General features: G+C 39.3%; 2 protein-coding genes across 3 annotated transcripts in view; both read left to right on the top strand.

Moving 5' to 3' along the window:
* Positions 1-931: 931 nt before the first annotated feature.
* Positions 932-7,978, top strand: tnfrsf1b (tumor necrosis factor receptor superfamily, member 1B). The gene is made up of 9 exons (XM_053316433.1): positions 932-1,046; positions 2,645-2,747; positions 4,891-5,016; positions 5,123-5,281; positions 6,340-6,433; positions 6,511-6,749; positions 6,843-6,932; positions 7,061-7,119; positions 7,216-7,978. The coding sequence occupies exons 1-9, from the start codon at positions 996-998 to the stop codon at positions 7,729-7,731; spliced, it is 1,437 nt and encodes a 478-aa protein (XP_053172408.1). The 5' UTR covers positions 932-995; the 3' UTR covers positions 7,732-7,978.
* A 1,755-nt stretch (positions 7,979-9,733) lies between these two features.
* The window catches only part of LOC128356014 (E3 ubiquitin-protein ligase TRIM62), a 31,790-nt gene continuing 26,432 nt past the window's right edge, over positions 9,734-15,091 (top strand). For both annotated transcript variants that reach the window (XM_053316432.1, XM_053316431.1), the window contains exons 1-2: positions 9,734-9,768; positions 11,402-11,959. In XM_053316432.1, coding sequence (XP_053172407.1) covers positions 11,552-11,959 — 408 coding nt within the window. In that variant the 5' untranslated portion in view covers positions 9,734-9,768; positions 11,402-11,551. The remainder of the gene's footprint in view (positions 9,769-11,401; positions 11,960-15,091) is intronic.

Below are 15,091 nucleotides of genomic sequence, written 5' to 3'. Positions count from 1 at the left end.
TGAAACAAAAAGACTGTAGTTGTGTAACTGATTAGCACAATATCCTGCTACTCCACCACACAGATAGATGCTTCTTAACGACACGCCGAATGAATGAACTTATCTTAATGATTCAAACCGATAACAGTTACCATTACAGTAAGCACTGTGGGACTACATCAGCATAAACAAGAAGAGACATCTAAATGGGTCCACTTCCTATTTTGACAGTGGTTTCATTTGCTGTCATAAAGTCTGTGCTGCATATTTCCCTCCAAATCAAATAAACATAGAGCAGCACGGAGAATTAACTCATTTCACATGGCTTCATTGTTCTATATGGCCTCCAAGCTTTTAAGTTAATTTATGAATGAATCTTTACATTTCTAAGTTTCAGCACTAGGACCAGGTTTCCAGGTTCAAACCCCTTGCTCTATTTAATTAATCATGTGACTTCCAAAAACCAATTAGCTGCACCAGAGGTGACTGGCAATTCCTATTAAAGGTGATTAGTCACTATACAACTATTTTATATTTTATATTTGTAATTCTTCATAAGAAACAGTTTTCGCTTTGTTATTAATGTGTCCTTTGTTAGTACCAGTGTCAAAAAGCCACATAAATCCCCTTTGATTCAATATTGTAAAACATGAAAATTTCCAAGGGGGTTTACCACTTTTCTCAGGCACTACCTTTCCCCTAAGCAGCAACAGTAGCCTATAGTATAGCACTATATTTTCATGTTGTATACAAAGTAACAGCTATCTAACATGTGGAAGTGCAACAGCAGTTTTAACCTCATCTAAAGTCTGTCTAACCTCATACTGGTTTTATCATCAAATCAGTACGGGAGCGAGCCTGCATGGTTTCCTTCCTCCTCCCCTAAACACTCAACCCAGTTCAAGGAAATTGCGACTCTCTGCACAGACTACTGGCCCGCCTTTGTAAAATGAACAGTACATTGCGCATGTTGGCAGCTTTATCCTCTGCAGTCTATAATTTGCTTTAAAGAAGCAATGAAGGACATACTTATTCTGCTGGTTCTGCTGAATGCGCACACTATCAAGGTAAGCTTTGTGTCTTGACTGTGAGTCTGTCATAAATGTATATGGTGTCGCTCGGGGTAACTGGACAGGTTGGGTATCAGTGATGTTCAGGATTAATCGGCTGACCAAAGCACTGCCCAGATACAATGTAAATAAGTAAATAAGTAAGTTTCATTTAGTTTGATTAATACCAGTGAGTGTGAGGTTAAACATTACATACTTACACTACACTACTTACTACACCATAACCACTTTCAAAATTAAATGATGTTTGTGTTGGAATGCTGACATTTTTTGTCTCCCCTTTAAACATGTATCATAAGACCAGTGAACTTTGTAACTTGGCATGTGGCCAACAAAGGAAACATATATATATATATATACATTTCTTAATTTCTTAAAAGTTTTATTTCCTACATCAATATCAGTTTAATCCTTAGTGTCCTTAGTGTGAAAATGATATGTTACAGTAGAAAGAGATTTAACACAGTTGTGGTGCGATGAACCTGTATGAATATTAGGTTTCAGTTTTATACTGCAGACACTGTGAAGTCCAAGGCAAATTTCCCACTGGCACAATAAAGTCTTATCTTATCTTACTTTGCATCCATTACAGTTTCAGAGTGACTATTTCCCTAAGCAACCCTGACATGAAATGATTCATTGACTTGTTTGACTGTCTTTCAGTATCATGTGAATTTCTCTTTAAGATGATGAGTTTGTTTGGGCATACAGCCTGAAGAAAAAGGGAAAAGGCAATGCTCTCTTTGACTTACTGCCAGTAATTAATAACATGAAGCTTTCACAGAGGTTTATCTTTATCGTCACATCCCGTGCTGTCAGTGGTCACACAGAAGACTGTGTTCCTAAGACGAGCTTCTGGGTTGTCGCCTCCGTTTCCTGTAATACGAGAAATAAGCTGCTGCTGTCAGCATATTTTAACTTTTGCTTGTCATTGGAGGGCATTGCGGTGAGGTGGTTTTACGTCTTAAGCACAGGACAGGTGTAAGAAGCACACTTTGTCATGACTTCCTCCAGCACATCACTATTGTGTAACATTTTGGTTTGTAAGAGAGTAAGAAAAAAGTTGTACATGAAATACTGCATGGATACATGTGTGCAGTGCCCAAATACCAAAGATTGTTGAAGGTGATATGTCTCCTCAAATTCAGAACAATGGGTGCCTGTATGACCGTGTCTGCAGCTCAGGCCAGCAACATTACCAGAAAGGAAGAAGTGGGCTCAAGTGTGGGTAGTATAGTACTATTTCAAGCCCCTATTCAACTAGGCAAAAACACTTTCTCAGTAATTGGTCAACTTGTCTGTTTCTTTTGACTAAATAGTTGATCTTAAATGACTATATTCACTGATTGTTTGATGGAGTTGTAGGTTTATGGTTTGCCTCAGAGCAAGTACATTTCAAAGGAATGTGTCTGATTGATACAAAAGTAGGCAAATATTTTCCACATAACTAATTTCAAAATGACTCAATTTACCTTGAAACTGCTGTTTTAATGAGGCTCATTTGTGTCAGTGGGTTATGAGAGTGTTGTTAACTCTTCATCTGGACAGAAAAAAATGAGTTGCGCTTCAGTATTCTGTACTTTCTTTCCCATAAGGTATGGTCTGTGCCCTATCAAGTAGACTCAGATGAAAACTGCCGTAGCGAAGAAGTCTACAAAGTCGCCAAGCACGGCCTGTGCTGCAAGAAGTGCCCCCCTGGTAAGGTCTACCGTGTAAATGCAAGACATTTTCAAAGTTGCTTAAATAACTCCCACTCACACCAACACTCAGGTACATTATGTGCTGAAAGACAAAGCTGTCTCAGTATACAATAAGAAAAATATTTAATGGCACATGTAACACGTTGGTGAACGCTTGGGCGTGGATGTGTGAAAGAAGATAACAGCACCCACACTAGCTAAAGACATTCATCAGCTTCTGTTTCATGTCTCATGAGACAAGAAACATGATGCGACTCTGAGCTTATTGTGCCCACTATTCACTTTAGAAATTGTTTTATTTAAGAGTACACATAGACTGATAAATTGGCCATTTTATCACCTGAGCAGATATGTACTATATCAATATTGCTGCACTTGTCATTGTAAGATAATTTGCAGTACTGTAATACCAAAATAACTAGAGGTAATTAGAAACAGTGTCACCATTACATGTTTTTCCATCAGAGAGTACAGTTTATTTTTTAACTGTAAAATGCCCCACTCAGCATAGTTTACAAATTACTGTCACTACGCTCGTTAGACGTTTTGTTCTCACACCCAATTCTCCTATATAAATAACAGTGATAATGATGGCTGAATTACCACTTAAAATCCTCAGTTATTTTTGTAAAAGGTCCTACATTTCAGACAGAAGTTGGCACTAGCCGATTTGATCAGCTGTAGGATCAAGGACCAGTGTGTAGGATGTAGGGGAAGTATGTATGTATGTATGTATGTATGTATGTATGTTTAAGTATATTAATAATGGATTTTGGGCAACTGATACCAATATTAGTGTGTAAAAAAATTCTGATATCAATATACTGGCCAATAATCTTAAACGAAATATATACATAAACACAATTTTTTTTTTTGCAATGATCCCTAAAATGTGGTTATATTAATATCACTCTATGGGCCAATAATACCGGTCATTTATATCTACACAGGGATTGTCGCTATGCCATGTTTCTACAGTAGCCCAGAATGGACAAACCAAACAGTGGCTGTGGAGAGGGACTTTTTTTTTTTTTTTTTTACAAGTTTCGTGGCCATTGTAGGTTCTTCTACATCTCCTGCATAAGGGGAGGGGTTGAGGCTGCATTAGAGCAGATTATTTACACTTTTGCTCTTGTGTTTTTAGTTTATAAAAGTATACATGTTTACATAAGAAAAATTGACAATCTGCCCATATCAGTACTGGATTTTATTTTTAAACTCAAAATTGGTGTTTTCATTGCTACATATTGGAAACACAACTTGTTTTGTTAGACAAAGCCAAAGATATTTAATTCTAAAATATCAAGAGAAGACATTTAATAAGTGGGAAAATGTTTGACAATATTACTGAATAAATGACTGAAAAGATTATTTGACTGACAGGGTCAGAACAGTCATCTTTTTTCATCCCACTTGCAGACGAAAATGTTTTACTTTTCAAAAGCACCTGCTACGATGTCAGTGATCTTGGGGCGACCAGTAGTGAAACATGCTTGAAAGTTGCAGCTCACAAAGAGCAAAAATGCAGACATGTTGTCCACATTAGTGTAGACATTGTCCCATGAGTTTCCTTTTTTAAAGATTTATTCTGGGCTTTACTTATACAGTAACTGGCAGGGAGGCTGACAAGAAATATGGAGAGAGATAGGGGAATGACCTGGTCAGATTCAAACCATGGACACTGTGCGTATGTGGCATGCACTCTAATCACTCGACCACCAGGGCACTCCATATGTTTTCTTTTTAAAAGCTTTTTAATCAGATCTGTCATCTCAATCTCTTCCCAATCTTCCTATAAAGATTTGTGTTATAACAATCCCTGGTGACAAACAATTATACATCACCAAATTATTTTGGACTTTGATGAACAATGCTGTTTTAGGCATGAAGATATAGGCTAGTTACAGTAAAAACCGGTGTATAAGTCGCAGTTTAAATTAAACCTTTTAAAAGAACCTTACATATTTGACACAGTGTGAAGCTGTATACTCACTCGAGTCTCAAAAACTCTTCATCAGAGCTGTCACTGTGCACAAATATTGCGTCATTTTAAGTGTCACTGTCTGAGTTAATGACTATGTGCCATAGTGAAATGCATAAAAAGTGACTAACGTGGATTTATCATGTATCTTTTATAACAGGACAGCGACTGAAAAATGAGTGCAACGGAACTACTGACACTGAGTGTGAACCATGTCCATCGGGCCAGTACAGTGAGGGCTGGAACTATAGTCCAAAATGCTTCAGATGTACCCAATGCAAATCAAGTCAGTAGCTGTACTGTAAATCTCGGTTATAAAATGCAGATTTCATTTATTGTTCTGTTTTTACACTGTCTCTGTGATTAAACTATCCTTTTCTATTTATAACCAGTCAAAGGTCTGCAGTATGCCAATAACTGCTCCTTAACCAGAAACTCTCGCTGTATATGCAAGACTGGGAGGTATTGCTTAATGGGATATGAAGACCCATTCTGCACCGACTGTGTGAAGTACACAGAATGTAAAGCTGGTTTTGGAGTCTCCACGCCAGGTGCAGCACCTGCTATTCTTCACCATTTCCCCACATTTCACCACACTCATTGAGACATACAATCACTGTATCAATGATTAGTAGAAATGTATCTTTTTCCACTATAATAACAATAATACTAGTTACTTTTGTTGGTTGCAACTTCTCTAATGCAAGGATTTCAAACTTATGGATCATACATAAATGATAAGAAAACATTTTTTGACTACAAAAAGTACAACTGACATTTTTCACAATTTTTTGCCATTTTATAGACAAGACGAGAAAATTATCTGCAGATTAATCAATAATGAAAATAATTGTTAGTTTATTTATTTATTATGGTTTCATTAAACTGTCCGCAACTGCAACTGTCCGATGCAAATATCACAGTGTTCATAGCCAATGCTAATTTGTAACACCTGTCCCTAGAAGGGCTTTTGTGAAAGAAACAATGTAAATATCCTCAATCTCGTTTTTGAAAGGGTCCCAATATTTATTGTGAACAACAACACGTGTCAATAAATGAATTCCCTCATGGATGTTAATGAGGTGGACAAAATATTAGATTTACTTTTAAATGTAATACAGGCCAGTACACGAGTTCAGTCCGCCTACTACAAACTCAATAATAAACATAAAGTAGAGTGATCATCTTTCTCACAATGTCAGCAAACATATGTACAACACAATGTATAAACTTATAAGAGTAGAATTTATGGCAGCAGTAGGTGATTAGATTAGATTGTGCAGGTGTTCCTAATAAAGTGCTCAGTGAGTGTATTAGTAATATAAATGTTGCAAAGGCAATTCATGTAAGGAGTTTTGTATTTACTATCAATTTGCCATTGTTTCTACATTTCTGTAATAAATATGCTACCAAATTTACAGCGTCATATCTGGAATATTAATGTTGAACATGTACAATTGATTCTAATACCAGTACAAATCGCATACACTATCAAACTTATGTATTAGGCTAATGCAAAATATAATGTGTTATAGTATACAGTATGTATCATGAATTTAAAATTAAATAGTGAAATGTAAGTAAGTGTATGTTTCTGTGTGGTTCTCAGGGACACCGTCTTCAAATGTGAGGTGTACACAGTGCACTGATGGGACGTTCTCAGATACAATATCCTACATGGACAGCTGTCGGCCTCATACAAAGTGAGTCAAGTGCAAACACACCTGTATTTGCCTGTTAGGCATGCAGATATTTGACCTCTTTTTGTGTTTCTCTCCAGCTGTAATGGAGTGGCTGTTGTTCGAAACGGCGACAGTTTTTCAGACACAGTCTGCAAATCTATGAATCTGCACACAACTGCAAGTCCAGCAACGAGCACGATAGTCTCAACAACCTCAAACTCCACACCTTCCCATGGATGGACAGACTCTGCATTTATCATGTCCTCTACTTTAGAGGCAATATTGACCTATCCAACAACAAGCCCGCCCCCAAGCAGAGAAACTGACAATAAACTGGGTATGGTAACTGATTTGGTGTTACTAAGCAGTCATAATGTAAAATTTGTGAAATTGAATTACTGTTTCAACAGTAGTTGTCTTTATCTGTTAGTTCCAGTCATCGTCAGTGTCAGTGGACTATTTTTGATTTTGATTTTCATCATTATCCTGGTGACCCTTCGTAAACTAACCCGGAGGAAAGGTAACTGTATATTGATTATCATTAGTAAACATAATGATAAATGCCATAGTATCTACATCAGAGAATTATATTGTTGTTGTTGTTGTCTTAGTCAACATTTCTGCATGTTCATTCACCTTTTTTGCTAGACACTGCAAGACTTCATCCTAAAGTAGATGCAAATGGAAACTGTGAAAGTGGTGATGGAGTGAGTCCTTCTCTTCTCCAACTTGTGACTGAGTGTACAGTTGTTGTTGACATATAAAATACTGAGAACTTAACTTTTTACTTCTTTTAACTGCAGATCAATCATCTTTATGCTGGAAAAACTCAGATGACTTCATTCACAATTACCTCACCAGAACAACAGTGTCTGCTGGAGAAAGGGGAAGTCAGCAATGACCACAGTCAGTGTAGCAGTAATACTGAAACTTTAACCAGAACAGATGGCTACAGCAGCCATGAGTCCATCAGCCCTTTGCAATCCACCCTAGCCCTTCACAATCCTCACTCTGCTCTGTCAGAGCCCATGACCTTACTGTCCAACATAGAGCCCATAACACCCCAGCCCAGCATATCCACACAGTCCTCCTCTCAGCCTACAAGCCCACAGATCATTAGCCCAGTAACCCCCAATCCCCAGGTCAGCGTCAACATCACTTTCCACATAGGAAATGGGACTTGCGGGACACCGTCTGTAATTCAAACAGACCCTATACTCCCATTTGGAGAGGAAGAAGAGTTGTATAGCATCCCACAGCAAGAAGCCGGGAAGCAATCACTGATGTCAACTCAGGAGAGTGCCAGTTACAGTATGTGAGGAGTCACCTGCATAAACACCTTCTCTCTGTAATGATGCAACATTTAAAATAATGTTTCTGACTGCAAAAAGGACATGTAGGTATGCTTCATGACAACAAGAAAGCCACATCTTTTATTCTGTTTCTAGACATACTGCCACTGTTTCTGTTTATATTTATAAATAGTCTGCTGTAAATAAATGTAAATATTGTATTTCCTTCACTGGTATTGTGTTGTTACAGATTGAAAAGGGTCTGTGTTCTGCGGTCATCGGGGGGTGGCGGGGTGGTAAAAATGATACTGCAAACGTACCCTCTAAGGTGCCCCCACACTCATGACAAAATGTAAAAGTTCTCATAAAGCTGCAAAAGGACCACTCTCAGTATAACATTGTTAAATTATGATTACTCATGCATTAGTGTGCGAGCACCATTTAATGTTAATGCTAATTTCAACTGCTCTATCAAGTGATTTTATCTAACAATATGCATTGTGAAATGGTAAATGGTAAATGGACTGTACTTATATAGCGCCTTTCTAGTCTGTGCAACCACTCAAAGCGCTTTACATGACATGACATCATTCCCTTTCACACACATTCATACACTGATGGCAGGGGCTACCACGCAGGGTGATCAGAGGAGTCTAACCATTCATACACATTCATACACCGTTGGCACAGCAACGGGAGCAATTAGGGGTTAAGTGTCTTGCCCAAGACACTTAACCCCTCCAGTCCACATTGACATGTGGACTGGAGGAGCTGGGAATTGAACCACCAATCTTCCAATTGAAGGACGACCGCTCTACCTCCTGAGCCACAGCCACCCCCATATATTGTATTGTATATATTGTATTGTATTGTAATATTGTATTGAATATGCACCTGTTTTTTGTAAGAAATATAAAATGTGAAAACTCAAGTAAAATATTTCAAATAAGTGTAGTAACTTACGTTCCACCAGTTACTTGTAGCGTATGTGATCCTAAATTGGTGTCACACATGCAAATTTTAAAGACCAAATTCACAAAAACTGTAGGCCCATATTAAAAGGGTACTCCAGTTATTTAGTATTGTATTTTTATGAAGTTGGTGGACTCACAATAGACATATTAAACACAAGAATGGTCAGAATGTAGAGCCCCAGATATCCTGACTTTTAGTCACTAGTATGGATCCTACAATTCAACTAAAAAACATCTATGATTTATCCTCCCCCAGTTTATAATACAGGCTTCTTGTTAAAATATCTCTTACATTGGCCTTTCCCCCTTCCTGACATGACTTATAACCCCTTTCATTACTCCTAATGATAATTAACTTTATTAACTGGAGTGCATGTGTTAAAGTGATAAAAAAATCTTCCATAAATATACAAAAATACATATTTTTCAGCATATACTGACCTGTGATTTGCCCATAATTCTTATAAGGATCAGATGGATGAGTGACAATTAGTGTAATAGGTGTACAGGGTGTAACCATAGGGTGTAAACATGAGTACAAACCGGGAGGAGTGGGGAGTTTTCTGTCGCACGCTCCTGACACCTGCTGGTTTAAAGCGGGTACTGCAGCCTCTGACCACTGGCTCATAAAGACGCTTCTTTGAACAGTGACAGTCCATGTTCATGGCAGCTCCTACACTTGTTTTCAAGTTAAACAGTTTTTCATGCGGATTAAGTTGCAGTCAGTGTATTTTGTTTTTTTTTGTTTTTGTTTGTTGGTTACAATCAAGGCACCATAGCAGCGATGCAAGGAAAACCGAGAGCGGGGTGAGCAACTCCATTATTACAGGGGGATAAAACTTCCAGATCGTTATTTATACGGCTCGTATTTACTCAGGAACATCACTTAAAGCCCTACATCAAATATCAATTAACTCATATTCTTCTAACATCGTATTTATAGACGGATTCCTGTAATAATTTTTCTTTGATAAACCCCCCCGCACCCCCATTGTTCGGGACAGTTGGTCTCGCCTGTTGCCGCTGTGTGTTGCTCTCCTTCCTGATAGAGACTTGCTCTGGAGCCGCTGATGTCGCCGCAGACTAACTGGTGAGTTGAGGGGGATTTGCTTCTGTGTTTTATCCTTTTCTAAGATTATTAATTGTCATAAGAGGATGTCTTTACGATTCGTCTGCTTTCTCCGAGTTCAGCTTTTTTAACATGTTGCTTATTAAATTAGTGTTTCGTTCGCCTCCTTTTTGTCCCTGTGTGTGTGTGCGTGCGTATGCGTGCGCTCGTGTGTGTGTGTGTGTGTGTGTGTGTGTGTGTGTGTGTGTGTCCTCTCATCTTTCCACTGTGGCTGCTGGTGTCGTGGTTTTGGTAGGGTATGTTTACAAATCCAGCTAGTAAGCAAGCAAGGTTGGAGCTGGCCAGTTAAAGAGCACATACTCTCATCTGTGGATGCTGACTCGATAGTTGATGGTTGATTGAAAGATTTAGACAGCTCAGTCCGGGGTTGCTGAAACTCTCCTGTAAGCTGGATTTAAAAGGAAAGCATGTTAGAAGATAGCAGCGGAGATAATACTGCTGCAGGTGTTTGCTCTTGGTTGGTGCAGACCGAAAAGATCCTTCACAATGAGGGTGTAAAGGGATGTAGCAAGGTGAAGAGGTGTTTTGATAAAAGCATCACCAGTGGAGAGGAAAAGAGAGCAATGGTAATCTGGGTTGCATCTCATCTCTGGTGAAGTAAAATGGCATTAAAATGGAGTTTAATGATTAAATTATAAAGGTTACAAGAGCAACCTTGGACATATTGCAGGTTCTTTATGCTGTCATCCTCCTTTTCAAGGTGATTTGATCAACAGCACAGGTATCCTCTGAGAAAAAGTGCTTTCAAATAGGGCTGCAACTAACAATCATTTTCATTATCGATCTGATTTTCTCAATTGAGCACTGGTCTGGTATATGAAATCTTCCAAGGTACCCATTTTCCCACATCGAATGGTAACGTCTTCAAATTGCTTGATTTATTTGACCAACAGTCCACCATCAAAAGATGTTCGATCTACCATCATGACAGTTTAAGTGAACTAGCAAACTTTTAGGTTTGTGGAGCTTTGCCTCAAGAATGTGTTTCTTAAAATGTATAGTCGATTTAAACTAGAGCTGCAACCATTAGCTGGTTAAGTGATAGATTTAAAAAAAGAATTGATTAATGGTTTTGAACATTTCCACCTTCTCTGATTCCAGGTTCTAAAATATGAACATTTTCTGTTTTCTTTAGTCTTCTAGGACAGTAAACTGAATATGTTTGGGTTGTGGACTGTTGGACGGGATAAAAACAGACATTTGAGGATGTCAGCTTAGGCTCTGACATGTTGTAGACCACACAACTAATCAACCAATTGAGAAAATAATTGACAAGTTAATCAATAATAAATTATTATTATTTGCAGCCCTTGATTAAACAAATAATCATTACAGCTCTACTTTCAATCTCAGGTTTGGGTTATATAGCAGTGTGAAGAGATGGCCAGTTATGACAGCTCACTGAAATCTTTGTGAGGAACATAATAACTGAACTGGGTACTCACTGAAGATCATTTTGTTAATGTGTAACCAAATAATCTGCCACTGTGAATGATTTCTTTGTTATAAATGTATTAGATCATGCAGGGGTGGTGCTACTTTCTAACAACAGAGTAATGACATCTCATTGTTTTTATTTATCATATTCTAACAGAGACAATAAAGGAGAAACTCCAAAATTTCCCAAGTATTGTCAGTCAACTCCCACATGGCAGTGAACCACTCAGCTGAAGATTAAACCAAGTACACTCCAAAGCTCCAAAGCACTGCCCTCGTAGATGCCGCTCAGTCTCCGTCTTTGCAAATGGCTTGCTGTCTGAAGGACGAGCTCCTCTGTTCCATCTGCCTCAGCATCTACCAGGACCCAGTCAGCTTTGGCTGTGAGCACTATTTCTGCCGAAAGTGTATCACCGAGCACTGGAGCAGACAGGAGCCTCACGGAGCACGGGACTGCCCTGAGTGCCGCAGGACCTTCACCGATCCTCTCCTCTCTCCAAGCCTCAAGTTATCCAACATTGTGGAGCGCTACTCGGCCTTCCCGCTGGACGCCATCCTTAACGCCCAGAGGAGCTCCTATCCCTGCAAGGACCACGAGAAAGTCAAGCTCTTTTGCCTTACTGACAAAAGTCTGGTGTGCTTTTTCTGTGACGAGCCGGCGCTACACGAGCAGCACCAAGTGACCACTATAGACGAGGCTTACGAGGAGATACAGGTCAGTTCCAGCACACACACTGTGACAGCTCATTAGCAACGGTGAGGCTGACATTTTCTTAAAACCCATCAGCACCAGCCATCACATTCAGGCAGTTGCACTCATTCACCCAGTGGGAGCTGCCCAGACAGCTCAACCTCAGTCCTCTGCTGCCATAGAGCAGCTCCACTGCTGGTGTTTAATGCTCATGAGCACCTCATGTCCCGTAGATGCTGTTGCTGCATATAGAGAAACATCCAAGTGTTTAAAATATTTTTACACAAATGAGAAATGTGTTTTGCATGAGTAAAGAGATCTTGATTCGACAAGGAATGCAAGTGCATTCAGATCTTATGAAATCCCTTAATGATCTATTATAAGACAATACATGATTGTGACTTTGAAGACATAAACTTCTTTTAAGCTTGTATTAATGTGTCCTATGTATTTACTTTGAGTAATTTCTTCCACATTATTCCGAATGGTTCAGTGTTTACTTTCCTCTCAGTGTTTGGATAATTCCATTCCCACAGAGCTAAAATCCAATAACTGTGAAACAAAGCTCCTAATCCTGTTCCTCCTCCGTTCCAATATGCACAGAAACACATTCCAGTCTAATTTTATGTCGTCTGTCTCGTTTCTTGTGTCTGCTGTTGCACATCTGTTGTGTGTAACATAAAAAACATTTTCCAGTTTTCTTGGCAGAGAGCGGGGTGAACTTTCTGATAAGAGAATGGTTGATGGTTAACACTCAGCTGTGCTGCTGACTCTCTGGGGGGTTTTATACTCTGTCAGTGCAGCATCAGATGTCCTATAAACTTCCTCGTTGCAGAGACCTTTTACATTCATCTGGTCATATTGTCCTGCCTTAACATCCTCCAGCCTGGTTGCAAACCTTGGAGACTGCCGGCATGTCAGATTTTTCAGCGATTCCAATCGGTTGGTGTTGTGCTCCATGATGGCTGTAAAACAACTGAACCAATCAGAGCTTTATAAGATGGATTTAGGATAGGTGTCTTCATATGCCAGAGCCGGAAAGTGTGGATGAGCAGGTCAATTTACAGTGATAACAACTCTTCAATTGAGATATTTCTTAGATCAACGTGAAAAACAAAACAGCCGCTGCTGCAGCTTTTGCGGCAACTAAAGATTATTTCAACAGAACAGATATGTCACTCACTTATTGGCCAGATTAATATAAAAACCTCTCCCCAACTAAAATTGACTTAAAATCAACTGTTGCTTTTAAGTTTTATTGGTTTTTACGATAAAATTTCTTTTCTCCATTGAAGTGTTTGTAAGGAGGAAAGAAAGGATTAAGACTCTGAATGGAAGACAAATTCAGCAGATTAAATTAATAGATTACATGTAAACACAATCAGGCGGTTGGTGGATAGTATAGTGCAGTTTTGACCATTCTGTGTTCTGCATTAAATATAATTAACACCGCTGTGAACATCAATGGTGTCCTCCTTAATTTCCAATCAAGCTCTGCGCTGGAAGCCTGAAAAAGGTCAAAACTGTGTAATCTTGGAGCAGAAGTAATTAGGCCCAGCACAAGACGTTTCTCTTTCCTTGGACACCAGCTTGTCCCTCTGCTTGGAGCTCTTTTCAAGGAAGCAATCTGGCATTTTGTGTTCTGGCAAGGAGCTTTGGAGGCTTCCCAGATCTACAATACTGAAAGGGAGTACAGTTCCAGTACACACAGGGGCCCATCGGAAACAACCATGTTCCATGATGAGCTTGGCATACTCGCCCTTTTTAGATCTACAAGTGGTGTAGTTTGTTACGTAACTTCAAATCCTTACAAGAAAAACACAAACATCAGAACAAGGTTACAGATGGTGTTTTTCGATTATTTCCTGTTATGTCGTCTAAGATCGCAAAGTTCATGATTACAAATGCGTCTGTTCTAACTTTATTCCCTTACTTGTTCAAATGAGGTTCATTATCATTTCTTTTTTCTTTCCAGTGAGCACCCAGAAGCTGTGTGTGTCAGATAGGAACAAATGTGCGAGAGTGAAAGTTAAAATGAAGTGCCACAACAACATGGTGAGGATGTGTTAAAGTGCAACTGACTATTTGGGCCAGAGGGATACATGTCGTGCCAGCTCGGTGGCATCTTTAAAATGAACCTGAGCGTTTTACTAGGGTGGGAAAGTTTGTAGATGAGGAGGAAAGGATTTGGTAGGTTGAGAGCCAAAGCTTGGCCTTTTTGTGTCGAATTGTTTGACAGTTTTGGCACATGGCACCCAGGACTGGCTTTAATTATGTCTGCTTCGGCCCCCCTAAATCTTGTTCTCTCATTTGCCTCCATTAGAGTTGTGTAACTAATGATGTAAGATTCTTGAAAACTATGACACCTTTTGTACAAAGAGTCTGTAGTTTGGTTTAAATTGCCATTTTTTGCTATTACAGTCCAATCTTCCCAGCAGTGTTTGCTTTTTAGGTCGTGTCATCATCTCATCCCATCACCCACTAGAGGAGCAGGATGACACAGTCCCATCCTCCTCCACCTCTCTGTTATCTTTTCTGTCCTCTGACAGCAAAACACAAGTTAGTTTGTTTCACAATCAGTACTACAAAAATAACAGTGAAGTTTAGATGCTTAGTTAAAAGGCAGACGCCTTTCTCAACGCCTTTCTCAACAAGACTTGCTGATGAAATAAAGACTAACTTTGGTCACACGTCATCAGGAGCAATAGAATACAAAAATTCGCAATGTGAATGGGTTCATGGTTTATACTTTACATAAACTTTGACTCACTGTTACCACACATTTCATTATTCAAAGCCTTTGATTTTCTATTCTCAAACAGACTAGTTTCCCACAGGGTACAGATATATGACAGACTTCTGTTATGTCATGCCACCACCGCCTTAACTATGTGTTGACAGTGTGCTTGGCTGGCTGGTGGCCACTGACAAGGGCAGCCTCTGGTTGGTCTGTAATCTCCTTAGCCTGGCATGTCACTCCGCTGACCTCGGGCCCTGAGTCTTGCTGTGCATTGAGGGCTTTACCTCCTGCTGATTTGCATACCCGTAAACACTCATGCGGCCAAATCTGTAATGCACAAACACATTCAGCACCCAACCGTTGCATGGTGATGCAAACACATCACCCAGCACGTAATTGCTTGCCTACACATATTT

The sequence above is a fragment of the Scomber japonicus genome, chromosome 3 (genome assembly GCF_027409825.1).
Source record: "Scomber japonicus isolate fScoJap1 chromosome 3, fScoJap1.pri, whole genome shotgun sequence".
Classification (NCBI taxonomy): Eukaryota; Metazoa; Chordata; class Actinopteri; order Scombriformes; family Scombridae; genus Scomber; species Scomber japonicus.
The sequence above is the reverse complement of the archived record's forward strand: the minus strand, read 5'-3'. Positions and strand labels throughout refer to the sequence as shown.